The sequence below is a fragment of the Salvia miltiorrhiza genome, chromosome 3 (assembly GCF_028751815.1).
Source record: "Salvia miltiorrhiza cultivar Shanhuang (shh) chromosome 3, IMPLAD_Smil_shh, whole genome shotgun sequence".
Lineage (NCBI taxonomy): Eukaryota > Viridiplantae > Streptophyta > Magnoliopsida > Lamiales > Lamiaceae > Salvia > Salvia miltiorrhiza.
Genome location: NC_080389.1, coordinates 63,048,637 through 63,064,848, shown reverse-complemented (window position 1 = coordinate 63,064,848; position 16,212 = coordinate 63,048,637). Strand labels below are relative to the sequence as shown.

Genomic DNA, 16,212 nt, shown 5'->3' with positions numbered 1-16,212 from the left:
ATGGAGATAAAGCTTTATTGCATTTTGCAGTATGCATTCCTAATTACCATAACCTTCCCAATGCTTTCTTCTGAATCCAAACAACCTCTGAGCCTTGCAACTGATCAAACTGCCCTTCTTTCACTCAAACATACATCTCTTTTACTTGCAACTAATTGGACCAACTCCACCTCCGTCTGCACCTGGATTGGCGTCACTTGCAGCTTCCGCCACCACAGAGTAGCTGCCTTGAATCTCTCCAACATGGCTCTCTCCACCACCATTCCACCACAGCTCGGACGCCTCTCCTTCCTCGTCTCCCTCGACCTCAGAAACAATCTTTTCCATGGAGATTTGCCACAGCAACTGTCTCTCCTTCGCCGTTTGAAGTTCATATCTCTCCGACTCAACAACTTCACCGGAGACATCCCTCCGATGTTGGGTCAGTTACCAAAATTAGAGTACTTGAATTTACGCAACAACAGCTTCATAGGTTCCATCCCAAAATCTCTCTCAAACCTCACAAACCTACAATTTCTTGACTTAACTTACAATTCTCTAAGTGGAGAAATTCCAAAAGAGTTTGGGAGACTTCAAAGTCTACAAACTCTGTCTGTTCAATTCAATCATTTGTCGGGTGCTATACCATCAGCCATATTCAACATATCGACCCTTGTAGCTATGGCCTTCACACACAATGAATTGAGTGGAAGTCTTACAACAGACATGTGCCATAATCTTCCATTTCTAACTGTGATTGGTCTTTCTGAGAATCAGCTGAGTGGCGCGATTTCCACAAATGTATCCCAATGTTCACGGCTTGAGGTGTTAGCCCTCTCTTACAACTCTTTTAGTGGGGAGATACCTTCAGAAATTGGGTACTTAACATCTCTTCAGATTCTATATATTGGTGGTAACAAATTGAATGGTATGGTTCAAGTTCTTATCACATAAATTTGTGTAAATGAGATTTTATTAGTTTCATGACACTTTTTTTGCCAGGAATACTACCACATGAGATTGGCCATCTTCAGAGTCTGGTTAAGTTTGGTGCTGAATGGAATGAGATTGCGGGCTCAATTGATTTCAATATTTTCATGAATATGTCTTCTCTGCAAAACATATATCTAAACCGCAACAAATTCACGGGGAACCTTTCAAGGGATGTCGGGAATATTACCATGCTAACAACTTTGGATCTCACGGAAAACCATTTTACAGGTACAACAGAGTAATTTTCATATAAATTGTCTGTTTAGCTACAATATGTGTTTTTGAAATCTCATGTTTTGCAGGGCTTATTCCCACTGAATTTGGCCAACTTTACCATTTGGAGACATTATCATTATCATTGAACAGCTTGAGTGGTTCGATTCCACATGAGCTCTTTAACATTTCAACTCTTCGGATTCTTTCACTTGCCGTCAATGCTCTGTCAGGGGTTCTTCCAACCCATTTATGCCATGCCTCTCCCTTTCTTGAACACCTTCTTCTTAGCAATAATTCCCTCAGTGGAGCAATACCCAACTCCATCTCTAACTGTTCTCAACTCACAATTCTCTCACTTGCTGAAAACAAATTGAGTGGTTATATACCTACTCATCTCGGCAACCTAAGACTTCTTCAAAGACTTGAACTATTCAGAAACAATCTTACCCAGGCACCATCATCTTCCTTCATTACTTCATTGACAAATTGCACGTCTCTAACTCTTTTGTCAATTGATGATAATCCTCTAAATGGTATCATTCCAGCTTCTGTCGGGAACTTATCTTCCTCACTCGAAACATTCTATGCCGACAATTGCAAATTCAGTGGCAGCATTCCCGTTGAAATAGGCAATTTAAGCAATTTGATGACATTGGTGTTGTCAGCAAATGAGTTATCTGGTGATATTCCACTAACTATAAGCCATTTGCATGAACTTCAAGGATTATATCTTGAATATAACAGGTTGGGAGGCTCAATACCACATGATATATGTGATCTATCCAGCCTCAATACTTTAGATATCAGCCAGAATCAATTTTCAGGCCCAATTCCTAAATGTCTGGGAAATGTTTCTTCCTTAAGAAATCTTTATCTAGAGTCCAACATGTTGAATTCAAGCATACCTTCAAGCTTATGGGGCCTAAAAGATTTGAACTATCTAGACTTGTCCTCAAATTCATTAAATGGGTTCTTACCACAAGAGATAAGTAACTTAGGAGCAGCAATACATATAAACCTATCGATGAATCAGTTGTCAAAGTCTATTCCCAGCACTATTGGGAAGTTGCAGAATTTGGTTAATCTGTTTTTGGCAAATAATAGACTAGAAGGTTCTATTCCCGTGTCTATGGGAAAAATGATCAATTTGGCAAATCTCGACTTGTCGTACAACAACCTCTCTGGTTCAATTCCAAAGTCTTTAGAAGCACTTCAACAACTCGACTACTTTAATGTCTCTTTCAATAGTTTAAGTGGAGAAATTCCTAATGGAGGTTCTTTTACAAACTTCACTATGGATTCTTTTAAGGGTAATGAGGCATTGTGTGGAATCCCCAAGTTCCATGTCCAAATTTGCTCTTCAACTTCTAATCACAGATCAAAGAGGAAGAAGGTGGAACGAGCTTCATTTATTATTTTCGGGGTTGTGGCTTTCATCTCAGTTGTTTCTTTGGCCTTTATAATTGTCAAAAACAAAAGGAAAGATAAGACGACTAGCAGAGAAGTTGATGAGTTGATATTCATTGTGCCGGAAAGAATCTCTTATTATGAACTGCTGCAAGCAACGGAAAGATTCGATGAAAGCAATTTACTTGGCACTGGGAGTTCTTGCTCTGTTTATAAAGGAATTCTTAACAATAGGAAGAATATTGTTGTCAAGGTGTTTAATATGCAGCTAGAAGGTATTTCAAGAATATTCGATGTCGAATGTGGGATACTACGTAGCATTCGACACAGGAATCTGACAAGTGTCATAAGCAGTTGCTCTAATGAAGAGTTCAAGGCATTAGTACTTGAATATATGCCAAATGGAAACCTTGAAAAATGGTTATATTCCCACAACTATTGCTTGAGTATGATGGAAAGATTGAATATAATGATTGATGTTGCATCTGCTTTGGAGTATCTTCACCATGGTTATTCAATGCCCATTGTCCACAGCGACTTGAAGCCTAGTAATGTGTTGTTAGATGAAGACATGGTTGCCCATATAAGCGACTTTGGGATAGCAAAGTTGTTATGCAATGGAGATAGCTCTGTGTTAACCAACACGCTAGCAACATTGGGTTACATCGCTCCAGGTCAAGTTTCTCTAAATATATTGATTGCACTTCACTTTCAATAAATTAATTGTGTCTTCCTCACATGCATCATGATTTTGTTGTTCCAGAGTATGGCTTGGAAGGGCTAGTTTCAACAAGGTGCGATGTGTATAGCTACGGGGTGATGTTGATTGAAACTTTTACGAGAAAAAGGCCTACTGATGATATATTTTGCGGAGATATGAGCTTAAAGAGATGCGTAGAACTCTCACTTTCGGAGATCCCAGATGAAGTGATAGATGCCAACTTAGTCATGAATTTGGAGGAAGAAATGATTGACAAGAATAGGCAGTGTGTATCATCCATACTCGAATTGGCTCTGAAATGCTCTGCGGACTCTCCCGGGGATAGAATCAACATGAAACAAGCACATGCAGAGTTGCAAAAAATCAGACATCGATTTTCCCAATGAGGTTCAAGTAAGCTATTTCAAAGATCTATGTTATTTCTAAAAGGATATTCATATTCCAAATTTCTATCGCAAAGTTAGATAATGATTTCTTCTTCATTTGGTGGCTTTGATGAGGCATGTAGTGTTGAAGATTTTGAACAGGCAGTTGATGCTAATTGGGTGGTGAGGTGGATGACATAAAGGTTTTGATAAAGAATGGAAAATTTGGCTTGGTCCTTTTGTTGGTTTTTGCTATCATTGTTAATTCGTTCTTCTTGTTTCTACTTTTTTTTTCTTGTTGTAATCGATGAGTACTCTTTTTCCTTTACCGGTGTTTTTCCCATTGGGTTTTCGCCATAAAGGTTTTAATGAGGCTTGGCCCTTGGCTAGCATCTTTGTGCTTTCAAGGGTTTGCTATCTTTTTCGTTTTTCTCCTTTTATACAATTTCTATTTCAACAACTGATGCTCAAGGTTTTTCTATTCTTCTTTCCTCCATATTTTATGTTCTTGAGTTCACATATAATCTTCATTGTCACAGCTTAAAAGGCAAAACCTTTATGAACATTTTGATATTCCGTTCGCAGCCGAACTAAAACAACCCTTCTCAAAAGAGTTATGAAAATTTTGATATTCCGTTCGCAGCCGAACTTGATCAAGCTGTGCAGAAGCGCAAACCCGATCTTCACACGGCATAGAAGGTAGCAGCAATTGATTGTGATACTCATCGAGCACACATTCAATTCGACGTCTCATTGGCGCATTCTGTCGAACATGTAGAGGGCAACTTGGTATTCCCCCCCAACTTTACCGTGTAACTCAACAATTTGTCATGCAGTCATATATTCAATTCATATACTACTCAAATATAAATGTTTGGATAAAAATATTTTGGTGGGCATATGAACTATAAACATTACTTAGTCACAACGATATTTTTGTCATATTTTAAATTTCATGTGTGTTGGTTTAGAGGCAGAGTAGTTAATTCTTGAAGCTAAAAGTTTTCAGTTTTGAATCCATAATTAATACAATTTTTTAATTTAATAGTTAATTTATCAAATGAAAAAAATGATGACATTAATTGCCTAATTGAATGAGTCACAGTTTGTTTAGAATTTCCATTTCTGTATGAAAACTGCTAGTACATATGATGTCTTCCGTCAACAAAAAATTCAAATACTTACTTAAAGATCGATTGACAATCAATCATTTAGTTTGAATTAGTTGTAAGATATTTAATGTATATCTAATTATTTCCATGTTTGAGTTAAATTAGGAATCCCTTATAATAATACTACACACTAATATCATAAACAACAATATATTATAAACTATTAAAATATAGCTATTTAATATTTAAAAAATATAATAATTATATATTTATGGATATTAATTTGTAATAAAATATATTAAGATATCATTTCATTTTTTTTTAATATTGCAACATTATATTAGGATTTCAATTAGGCAAAATAATTAATAATAATATATTTAATCTATCTTTTTCCTGGACAACTTGATCATTACGTTTATCATACGATTAATTATTGGTTACTGAAAAGAATAATTACTAGTGCGGGTTGGAATCATGAATCTATCCTAAATAAGATGGATTCTGAAAATGGAAGATTTAAATATATTTATTAAATATTTTACCTAAGCAATATTAATTATTTATGGAAGGTGGACCATTTTGGATGGACAAAAGTAAGATTGGATTTATATATATGTATATACAGAAACGATCACATGCCCACCGTGGACAAGCATAACGTGTCCACCAGTGATGTGGCTAATTGATTGTTACTTTTAAAAGTATTTTGGCTAAATTCTTTTTAGCCCATTACATGTATTATTACGCATATTTATACAACTATTAAAATTATTTTTCTTCACCTTAGAGCATCTCCAATGGTATCTCCCCATCTCAAGGTTTTTGCTGACATCATCGTAGTCATATCACCATATTCTCCTACTCTTACTTTCACCTACAACAATGTCTCCTCAAATTCAGGTTTTTGCTGACATCACTTTCCACCCACTTTCAACCAATTCAATATTTATTAATTTTTATTTAATTCTCATATGTATTCTTTAAAATTTAATATAAATTAATTATTTAATACATATTTATAATAAAATTAGTAAATCCTACAATACAAAAACATAAAATAAATTTAAGAAATCAAAATATAACAAATTAACAACAATTAAAAGAAAATAAAATAAAAATATATACAAGCAAAGCATTATAATAATAAAGAATGAAAAAAGAAAAAAACAATAGAAGCATACAATAAATAAGAAAAAATAGAATAAAGAATGAAAATTAAATTTAATGAAACATAGGAAATAGAAACAAACGAAAGAAAGAAGAAAAAAATGGAATAAAAAGAAAGAAAAGAAAAGTAAAAGAATAGATGCCCATAGGGAAGGCGAGAGAGGGAGATTTGGGGGAAGGAAGGAGAGAGAGGGTGAGGGCAGCGCCCTTCGCCGGAGCATGAGGCGGTGGAGACTTCGCCGGCGGCGGGTAGCTGCGTAGCAGAGGGTGAGAAGGAGGAGAGAGAAGGGTGTGAGGGAGGAGGGACCGATGCAAGAGCGAGAGAGAGAGCGAGAGATGTTTAATTTTTTTTTTTTTTTTTCTCTTTTAAGAATTTTCAAATTTTGACTTTTATGTTTGGCCACTATCTATTTATTTTTGTTTGGGCTCTCGTTTAATAAGTGGGCAGCATTTTAATAAAGATTGGGCCGATTTATTTTAACGTCTTTATTTGTTGGGTTTGTCCATTTATTTTACTAATTGAACCAATGACTAGTTAATTTGGATTGTAAATTTGGTAACTTATTTTTTCAATAATTTGAATCCTCTTTTAATATTCTATTTTTATCTCTTCGACCAGTAATTGTCAACCTAATAGTAGTACCATTCCCATTTTCATTTTTGATTTTTATTGCATTGATAATTAGTTAGTCGCATTGAATTAGTCATGATAATTTGTAAAGTATAAAATACTTTGATAATTTGTGCAAATCACACAAATCACATGATTTGCAGCCAATCGCAACTGTAATAATTTATTTATTAATGGTGCATTTTATAATTTTTTGGTACTGGGATTGAATATACTGGCCTTGACGTATGAACTAATTTCACACAATACCCACCGACTAATTATCAGTCTCTATAAGTGATTGGTGCCGACATCTAAGGACGACTTTTCTCAAACGGAAAAAACGTACAAAAAACAAAAAACACATGAAAAGCAACACCCACCATCAAGACTCTCTACTCTTGTAATATTTGTGTATATAGCTTGCAGTTATTAGCGACTTCATTATCATAATACAATCACAATTTGCAGCCATGGAGAAAAAGCTTTCTTGCATTTTGCAGTATGCATTCCTAATTACCATAACCTTCCATATGCTTTCTTCAGAAGCCAATGCCGAACAACATTTGAGCCTTGCAACTGATCAAACTGCCCTTCTTTCACTCAAACATACATCTCTTTTATTTGCAACTAATTGGACCAACTCCACCTCCGTCTGCAGCTGGATTGGCGTCACTTGCAGCTTCCGCCACCACAGAGTAGCTGCCTTGAATCTCTCCAACATGGCTCTCTCCGCCACCATTCCACCACAGCTCGGACGCCTCTCCTTCCTCGTCTCCCTCGACCTCACCAACAACCTTTTCTATGGACATTTGCCACACCAACTGTCTCTCCTTCGCCGTTTGAAGTTCATATCTTTCCGACTCAACAGCTTCACCGGAGACATCCCTCCGATGTTGGGTCAGTTACCAAAATTAGAGTACTTGAATTTACGCAACAACAGCTTCATAGGTTCCATCCCAAAATCCCTCTCAAACCTCACAAACCTACAGTTTCTTGACTTAACTTACAATTCTCTAAGTGGAGAAATTCCAAAAGAGTTTGGGAGACTTCAAAGTCTACAAGTTCTATCTGTTCAATTCAATCGTCTATACGGCGCTATACCATCAGCCATATTCAACATGTCGACCTTGGTGACTATATCTTTGACAGGCAATGAATTGAGTGGAAGTCTTCCAACAGACATGTGCAGTAATCTTCCACTTCTTGCTGGGATTTATGTTTCTTCCAATCAGCTGAGTGGCGCGATTTCCTCAAATCTATCCCAATGTTCACGGCTTGAGGTGTTGAGCCTCTCTGGAAACTCTTTTAGTGGGGAGATACCTTCAGAAATCGGCTACTTAACATCTCTTCAGATTCTATATCTTGGTGCTAACAATTTGAATGGTATGGTTCAAGATTCTTATCACATAAATTTGTGTAAATAAGATTTTATTAGTTTCATGACACTTTTTTTTGCCAGGAATACTACCACATGAGATTGGCCATCTTCAGAGTCTGGTTACTTTTGGTGCTGAATGGAATGAGATTGCGGGCTCAATTGATTTCAATATTTTCATGAATATGTCTTCTCTGCAAAACATATATCTATGGCGCAACAAATTCACGGGGAACCTTTCAAGGGATGTCGGGAATATTACCATGCTAACAGAGTTAGAACTCCAGGAAAACCATTTTACAGGTACAACAGAGTAATTTTCATGTAAATTGTCTGTTTAGCTACCATATATGTTTTTAGCTACAGATTGGAAATCTCATGTTTTGCAGGGCTTATTCCCACTGAATTTGGCCAACTTTACCATTTGGAGAAATTATCACTACACTTGAACAGCTTGAGTGGTTCGATTCCACATGAGCTCTTTAACATTTCAACTCTTCGGAGTCTTTCACTTGTCGGCAATGCTCTGTCAGGCGTTCTTCCAACCCATTTATGCCATGCCTCTCCCTTTCTCGAAGAACTTTATCTTGGCGGAAATTCTATCACCGGAGCAATACCCAACTCCATCTCTAACTGTTCTCAACTCACAATTCTCACACTTTCTAGAAACAAATTCAGTGGTTATATACCTACTCATCTCGGCAACCTAAGACTTCTTCAAAGTCTTCAATTGTCCAACAACAATCTTACTCAGGCACCATCTTCTTCCTTCATTACTTCATTGACAAATTGCAAGTCTCTAACTCATTTGTCATTTGGTGATAATCCTCTAAATGGTGTCATTCCAGCTTCTGTCGGGAACTTATCTTCCTCACTTCGAACATTCGCTGCCTACAACTGCAAATTCAGTGGCAGCATTCCTGTTGAAACATGCAATTTAAGCAATTTGATGACATTGGAGTTGTCAGCAAATGAGTTATCTGGTAACATGCCACTAACTATAAGCCATTTGCATGAACTTCAAGGATTATATCTGTCTAATAACATGTTGGGAGGTTCAATACCACATGCTATATGTGATCTATTTCGCCTCGACACTTTAGATATGAGCCATAATCAATTTTCAGGCCCAATTCCTAAATGTCTGGAAAATGTCTCTTCTGTAAGAATTCTTCATCTACACTCCAACATGTTGAATTCAAGCATACCTTCAAGCTTATGGGGCCTAAAAGATTTGAACTCTCTAGACTTGTCCTCGAATTCATTAAATGGGTTCTTACCACAAGAGATAAGTAACTTAGGAGCAGCAATACATATAAACCTATCGATGAATCAGTTGTCAAAGTCTATTCCTAGCACTATTGGGAAGTTGCATAATTTGGTTAATCTGTCTTTGGCAAATAATAGACTAGAAGGTTCTATTCCTGTGTCTATGGGAAGCATGATCAGTTTGGCAAATCTCGACTTGTCGTACAACAACCTCTCTGGTTCAATTCCAAAGTCTTTAGAAGCACTCCAACACCTCGACTACTTTAATGTCTCTTTCAATAGTTTGAGTGGAGAAATTCCTAATGGAGGTTCTTTTAGAGACTTCACTATGGATTCTTTTAAGGGTAATGAGGCATTGTGTGGAATACCCAAGTTCCATGTCCAAAATTGCTCTTCAATTTCTAATCACAGATCAAAGAGAAAGAAGGTGGAACGAGCTTCATTTATTGTTTTTGGGGTTGTGGCTTTCATCTCAGTTGTTTCTTTGGCCTTTATAATTGTCAAAAACAAAAGGAAAGATAAGACGACTAGCAGAGAAGTTGATGAGCTGAAATCCATTGTGCCGGAAAGAATCTCTTATTATGAACTGCTGCAAGCAACGGAAAGATTCAATGAAAGCAATTTACTTGGCACCGGGAGTTTTTGCTCTGTTTATAAGGGAATTCTTAACAATGGGAAGGATATCGCTGTCAAGGTGTTTAATATGCAGTTAGAAGGTATTTCAAGAATATTTGATGTCGAATGTGAGATACTCCGTAGCATTCGACACAGGAATCTAACAAGCGTCATAAGCAGTTGCTCCAATGAAGAGTTCAAGGCATTAGTACTTGAATATATGCCAAAGGGAAACCTTGAAAAATGGTTATATTCCCACAACTATTTCTTGAATATGATGGAGAGATTGAATATAATGATTGATGTTGCATCTGCTTTGGAGTATCTTCACCACGGTTATTCAATGCCCATTGTCCACAGTGACTTGAAGCCTAGTAATGTGCTGTTAGATGAAGACATGGTTGCCCATGTAAGCGACTTTGGGATAGCAAAGTTGTTATGCGATGGAGATAGCTCTGTGTTAACCAATACGCTAGCGACATTGGGTTACATCGCTCCAGGTGAAGTTTCTCTAAATATATGTATTGCACTTCACTTTTAATCATTTAATTGTGTCTTCCTTACTGCATACATCATGATCATTTTTGTTGTTCCAGAGTATGGTTTGGAAGGGCTAGTTTCAACAAGGTGTGATGTGTATAGCTACGGGGTGATGTTGATTGAAACTTTTACAAGAAAAAAGCCTAGTGATGATATGTTTTGCGGAGATATGAGCTTAAAGAGATGGGTAGAACTCTCACTTTCGGAGATCCCGGATGAAGTGATAGATGCCAACTTAGTCATGAATTTGGAGGAAGAAATGATTGACAAGAATATGCTGTGTGTATCATCCATACTTGAATTGGCTCTGAAATGCTCTGCGGACTCTCCCGGGGATAGAATCAACATGAAACAAGCACATGCAGAGTTGCAGAAAATCAAACATCGATTTTCCCAATGAGATTCAAGTAAGCTATTTCAAAGTTCTATGTTATTTCTAAAAGGATATTCATATCTCAAATTTCTATCTTAAAGTTAATTAGCTAATGATGTCTTCTTCATTTGGTGGCTTTGATGAGGCATGTAGTGTTGAAGATTTTGAAGAGGCAGTAGATGCTAATTGGGGTGAGGCACTGGATAGTGGTGAGGTGGATGACATAAAGAATGGAAAATTTGGCTTGCTCCTTTTATTGGTTTTTGCTATTATTGTTAATTTGTTCTTCTTGTTTCTGCTTTTTTTTTTTTCTAGTTGTAGTATACTCTTTTTTCTTTACTGGTGTTTTTCCCATTGGGTTTCGCAATGAAGGTTTTAATGAAGCTCGGCCCTTAGTTAGCGTCTTTGTGCTTTCAAGGGTTTGCTAGGTTTTCTTTTTCGTTTTTCTCCTTTTATATAATTTCTATTTCAACAACTGATGCTCAAGGTTTTTCTATCCCTCTTTCCTCCATATTTTATGTTCTTGAGTTTACATATAATCTTCTTTGTCACAGCTTAAAAGGCAAAATCTTTCTGAACAATGCCTCTGCCTCACCATTCTCACCAACTAAAACAAACCCTCTCAAAAGAGTTCTAAAAATTTTGATATTCCGTTCGCAGCCGAACTTGATCAAGCTGCCCAGAAGCGCAAACCCGATCTTCACACAGCATAGAAGGTAGCAACAATTGATTGTGATTCTCATCGAGCACACATTCAATTCGACATCCCATTGACGCATTCCGTCGTACATGTAGAGGGCAACTCGGTATCTCCGCCCAACTTTACCCCATCGAGCACACATTCAATTCAACAATTTGTTTTGCAGTCATATATTCAATCAAACAGCCTCTTTTCCCCATCGAAATTACTAAAATATACATGTTTGGATAAAAATATTTTTGTGGGCATATATAAACATTACGTAGTCACAATGATACTTCGTCATATTTAAAATGTTATGTGTGTTGGTTTAGAGGGTAGAGTAGTTAATTCATAATTAATACAATTTTTAAATTTAATAGTTAATTTATCAAATAAAAAAAATGATGACATTAATTGGCTCATTAATTGAATGAGCCAGAGTTTGTGTAGAATTTCCATCTTCTGTATGAAAACTTCTAGTACAGAATTTTATTTTATTGGGGCCAAGCAAAACCCAACTCTTTGCAGCCCATTGCCCAACCATTTATTTTTTAGGGTGGGAAATCAATGGCCAATGAATTTTTCATATATATTGGCTTAGTTGTAAGATATTTGATATATAACTAAAATAAAAGTTATAACTACAAATGATGTCTTCCATGTTATACTTATCTTTTCAAATAAAATTAGATCAACCATGCAAGCCTAAAATTTCAAATACTTACTTAAAGATCGATTGACAATCAATCATTTAGTTTCATTTAGTTGTAAGATATTTAATATATATCTAATTATTTCTATGTTTGGTTTGCAATGGTCAAGCTGTCCGATTAGTGTTCGGTCTTGTTTTGGTTTGTTTTCTGATTGTCCTTTTAGTTTCTCTTTTGCCTTTGTAATCTGCCTTCTTCTCTCTTTGGGTACTTCTGGTACCTACTCTCAATAAAACTTCCTATCTTTGCCTGATCAAAAAAAAAATATTTAAAAAATATACTTCCTCCGTTCATGAAAAAACTTCCTATCTTTCCTTTTTGGGACATCCACAAAAAAACTTTCTACTTATTTTTGGACTATACCCCATCACTTATAATTACTCTTACTTTTCACTTTTCACAACTTCCAATATTAGTTATAATATCTTTTCACCACTTTCAATACACTCAACTACCTTCTATCCACTCTCAATATATTCAACGACATTTTTTCTTTAAACCCTTGTCACTCCCTCCTAGGAAGTTCTTTCATGGATGGAGGGAGTATACAATAATTATGGATATTTGTAATAGAATATATTAAGATATTATTTATTAAGGGGGTGTATTCGTTGTGAATTTCCACAGACTTTTATACTAGTATTATCTAAATAGTGTATTATGTTATATCTTGTCAATGACATTTAACAGAAGCATAAATTAGAAATAGATAAAATGATTTATAATTATCCATTCAAAACACAATATGTAATGAAAAGTTAAACTGGCAACCCAAATTATCAACAAATAAAACCCAGCCCGTATACAACATGTTCAAAATCCAACCCAAAAAACAGCTCAAGTCCAAGCCATATTAGTATATTCCATTTGTCGCATTAAGACAACAAATAAATAAGATGCATAATTAAATTATCATTAATCAACACTAGGGGTGGACTAAAATACCGAAAAATTGGTGTACCGCACTTGCCGTATCGAAAGAATATCGAAAATACCGAATTTTTGGCATACCGTAAATTATGGTACGGTATTGTACCGTACCAAAATTATTTGGTACGACAACGGTATCAATTTTCCTCATACCGCAGTATACCGATACCGAGGTATACACTAAAAAATCAGTATATATTGTTATTTCGGTATATACCGCAATACCGATATATATCAAAATAATCGGTATACTGTACTGATTGAAATAAATTACATATATTTGCACACATATATAATTCTAGACTTGTTAGAAGGTTATTTATATTTGTCTAATGAAATTTCGGTATGCACAAATACACGGTATATCATAATATTTTGGTAAATTTAAGCATGAAACGGTATACAAATAATTCTGTATACCGTAAAGTACAGTATATAGACTTTCGATGCGGTAAACCGCACTATCGATACGACATCGGCATGAGAAAAGTTCATACCGAAATTTTCGGTATGCCGCCTTCGGTATACAGAAGGATTCGGTACGACAACGATATAAACAATCACTTGACACTGAATCCAAAGCACTTTGGATATTGCATAAGGCCTTAAGAATCACTTGACACAAAACCTATTTCGTTATTGTCAAAAAAAAATTAATTGTATATTTTATTGTTTGCTGAAGCAAGTGTTGAATTCATCAACTCGATCCACGATGCGCTTGAGATTTATTCACTATTACTCCACTAATAACGAGAAAAAATAGGATTCGGATCATGGTATTCAACTATAGATCAAATTGAAATATTTGAAGTATTAATGTTTTGTGAAATGTTGAATGTTGTACGTACTAATAATAATTTGGCGAAACTAGATGATTAAAAGCGTTTCAATTCAATTTAATTATCTCAGTTGAAACCCACAAAAAATCATATGAGCAAGTATGCACCACATATAAATGTAACCGTACATGTATAATTAAAGGGTTGGTCTTGGGTACGGTCAACTGCATGGGGTGCGGCGGGTTTGACCCGCGCCCCAACCCGCACCCGACCCGAAACCCTGACTCGCATCTTTTTTTCATCCTAAACCTAATTTATTTGAGCCACATTACATTTGTTAATAATAATAGTTACTTTTAATTAATGAGTATAAAATATACATTTGTTAGCACAAATACATACTTATGTAAATATAAGTATTTACCTTCATTCAATATAAAGTATTATATTTTCTAAACCCTAAACCTTATAAACTTTGCATAATTTTAATAATATTTATACGAGTGTGATTGAAAGTTTTCATATGAATATTACGTGACTTTTAAATGACGGATTTTCAAGTCCATTTATATTTTAAGTTGGGTTGAACCTAATTGATTGTTACTTTTAAAAGTATTTTGGCTAAATTCTTTTTAGCCCATTACATGTATTATTACACATATATATACAACTATTAAAATTATTTTTCTTCACCTTAGAGCATCTCCCAATCTCAACGTTTTTGCTGACATCATCGTAGTCATATCACCATTATTTTGTGGCTAAGAGTACTCGAACCTGTGACCTCTTGGACAACAGGCAACCACCCCATCCACTAGGCCATCCCAAAGGGACTAAATATTTATTTAATTCTCATATTTATTCTTTATAATTTAATATAAATTAATTATTTTATAAATATTTATAATAAAATTAGTAAATCCTACAATACAAAAACATAAATTAAATTTAAGAAATCAAAATATAACAAATTAACAACAATTAAAAGAAAATAAAATTAAAATATATACAAGCAAAGCATTATAATACTCCCTCCGTCCACTAATTCATGACCTAAGGAGCAAAACACGGGTTTTAAGAAAAAGTGTATTTTTATTAGTTGAGTGGAGAAAGGGACCCACAATTAATGTATTGTTTATTAGTTGAGTGGAGAAAAAGTGTATTGTTTTGGGACCCACCAATTAAATATAAATAAAAACTTACTAAAAATGGATAGGCCTTGAGTTGGTGGACGTCCCAAAACGGAAAGAAGGCCTTGAATTAGTGGACGGAGGGAGTAATAAAGAATGAAAAAAGAAAAAAAAATAGAAGCATACAATAAATAAGAAAAAATAGAATAAAGAATGAAAATTAAATTTAATGAAACATAGGAAATAGAAACAAACGAAAGAAAGAAGAAAAAAATGGAATAAAAAGAAAGAAAAGAAAAGTAAAAGAATAGATGCCCATAGGGAAGGCGAGAGAGGGAGATTTGGGGGAAGGAAGGAGAGAGAGGGTGAGGGCAGCGCCCTTCGCCGGAGCATGAGGCGGTGGAGACTTCGCCGGCGGCGGGTAGCTGCGTAGCAGAGGGTGAGAAGGAGGAGAGAGAAGGGTGTGAGGGAGGAGGGACCGATGCAAGAGCGAGAGAGAGAGCGAGAGATGTTTAATTTTTTTTTTTTTTTTCTCTTTTAAGAATTTTCAAATTTTGACTTTTATGTTTGGCCACTATCTATTTATTTTTGTTTGGGCTCTCGTTTAATAAGTGGGCAGCATTTTAATAAAGATTGGGCCGATTTATTTTAACGTCTTTATTTGTTGGGTTTGTCCATTTATTTTACTAATTGAACCAATGACTAGTTAATTTGGATTGTAAATTTGGTAACTTATTTTTTCAATAATTTGAATCCTCTTTTAATATTTTATTTGGGTTATTAGCATGTAAATACACAAACTTTTTATATTTTTTGAAATTTAACATGACTTTCATTTTTAGCCTACAAATACACGAACTTAGCATTTTTTCTGATTTTTGACATCGACGTGAAAAAACTTTATTTATTTTATTTATGTTGTTGGCATACAATTAAATTATTTATTAAGATACATGTAATGTGTGAATTCTAAGAAATTTGTCATATTTTAAAAAGAAATTTGCACCAAATTTTATGAATGCATGCAAATTCAAAGTTCGTAAGTTTAAATTCTGGCCATTGCAATCCATGTGTAATCCATGTGTAATCCATGTGTAGTTGAATAAAATTATTCAAGAATTTGTCTCAACCTCAAGTCTTCCTTTTCGTCTCAGTCTCTATAAGTGATTGGTGCCGACATCTAAGGACGACTTGATTTAAACGGAAAAAACGTACAAAAAACAAAAAACACCC

General features: G+C 35.1%; 2 protein-coding genes across 2 annotated transcripts; both read left to right on the top strand.

Moving 5' to 3' along the window:
• On the top strand, positions 1-4,200 carry LOC131019158 (probable LRR receptor-like serine/threonine-protein kinase At3g47570). Its single transcript, XM_057947844.1, has 3 exons — positions 1-857; positions 959-1,200; positions 1,275-4,200. The coding sequence occupies exons 1-3, from the start codon at positions 1-3 to the stop codon at positions 3,311-3,313; spliced, it is 3,138 nt and encodes a 1,045-aa protein (XP_057803827.1). The 3' UTR covers positions 3,314-4,200.
• A 2,846-nt stretch (positions 4,201-7,046) lies between these two features.
• Positions 7,047-11,446, top strand: LOC131019157 (LRR receptor-like serine/threonine-protein kinase EFR). Its single transcript, XM_057947843.1, has 3 exons — positions 7,047-7,959; positions 8,036-8,254; positions 8,341-11,446. Exons 1-3 carry the CDS (start codon positions 7,047-7,049, stop codon positions 10,374-10,376), a joined length of 3,168 nt encoding a protein of 1,055 aa, XP_057803826.1. The 3' UTR covers positions 10,377-11,446.
• Positions 11,447-16,212: the final 4,766 nt, after the last annotated feature.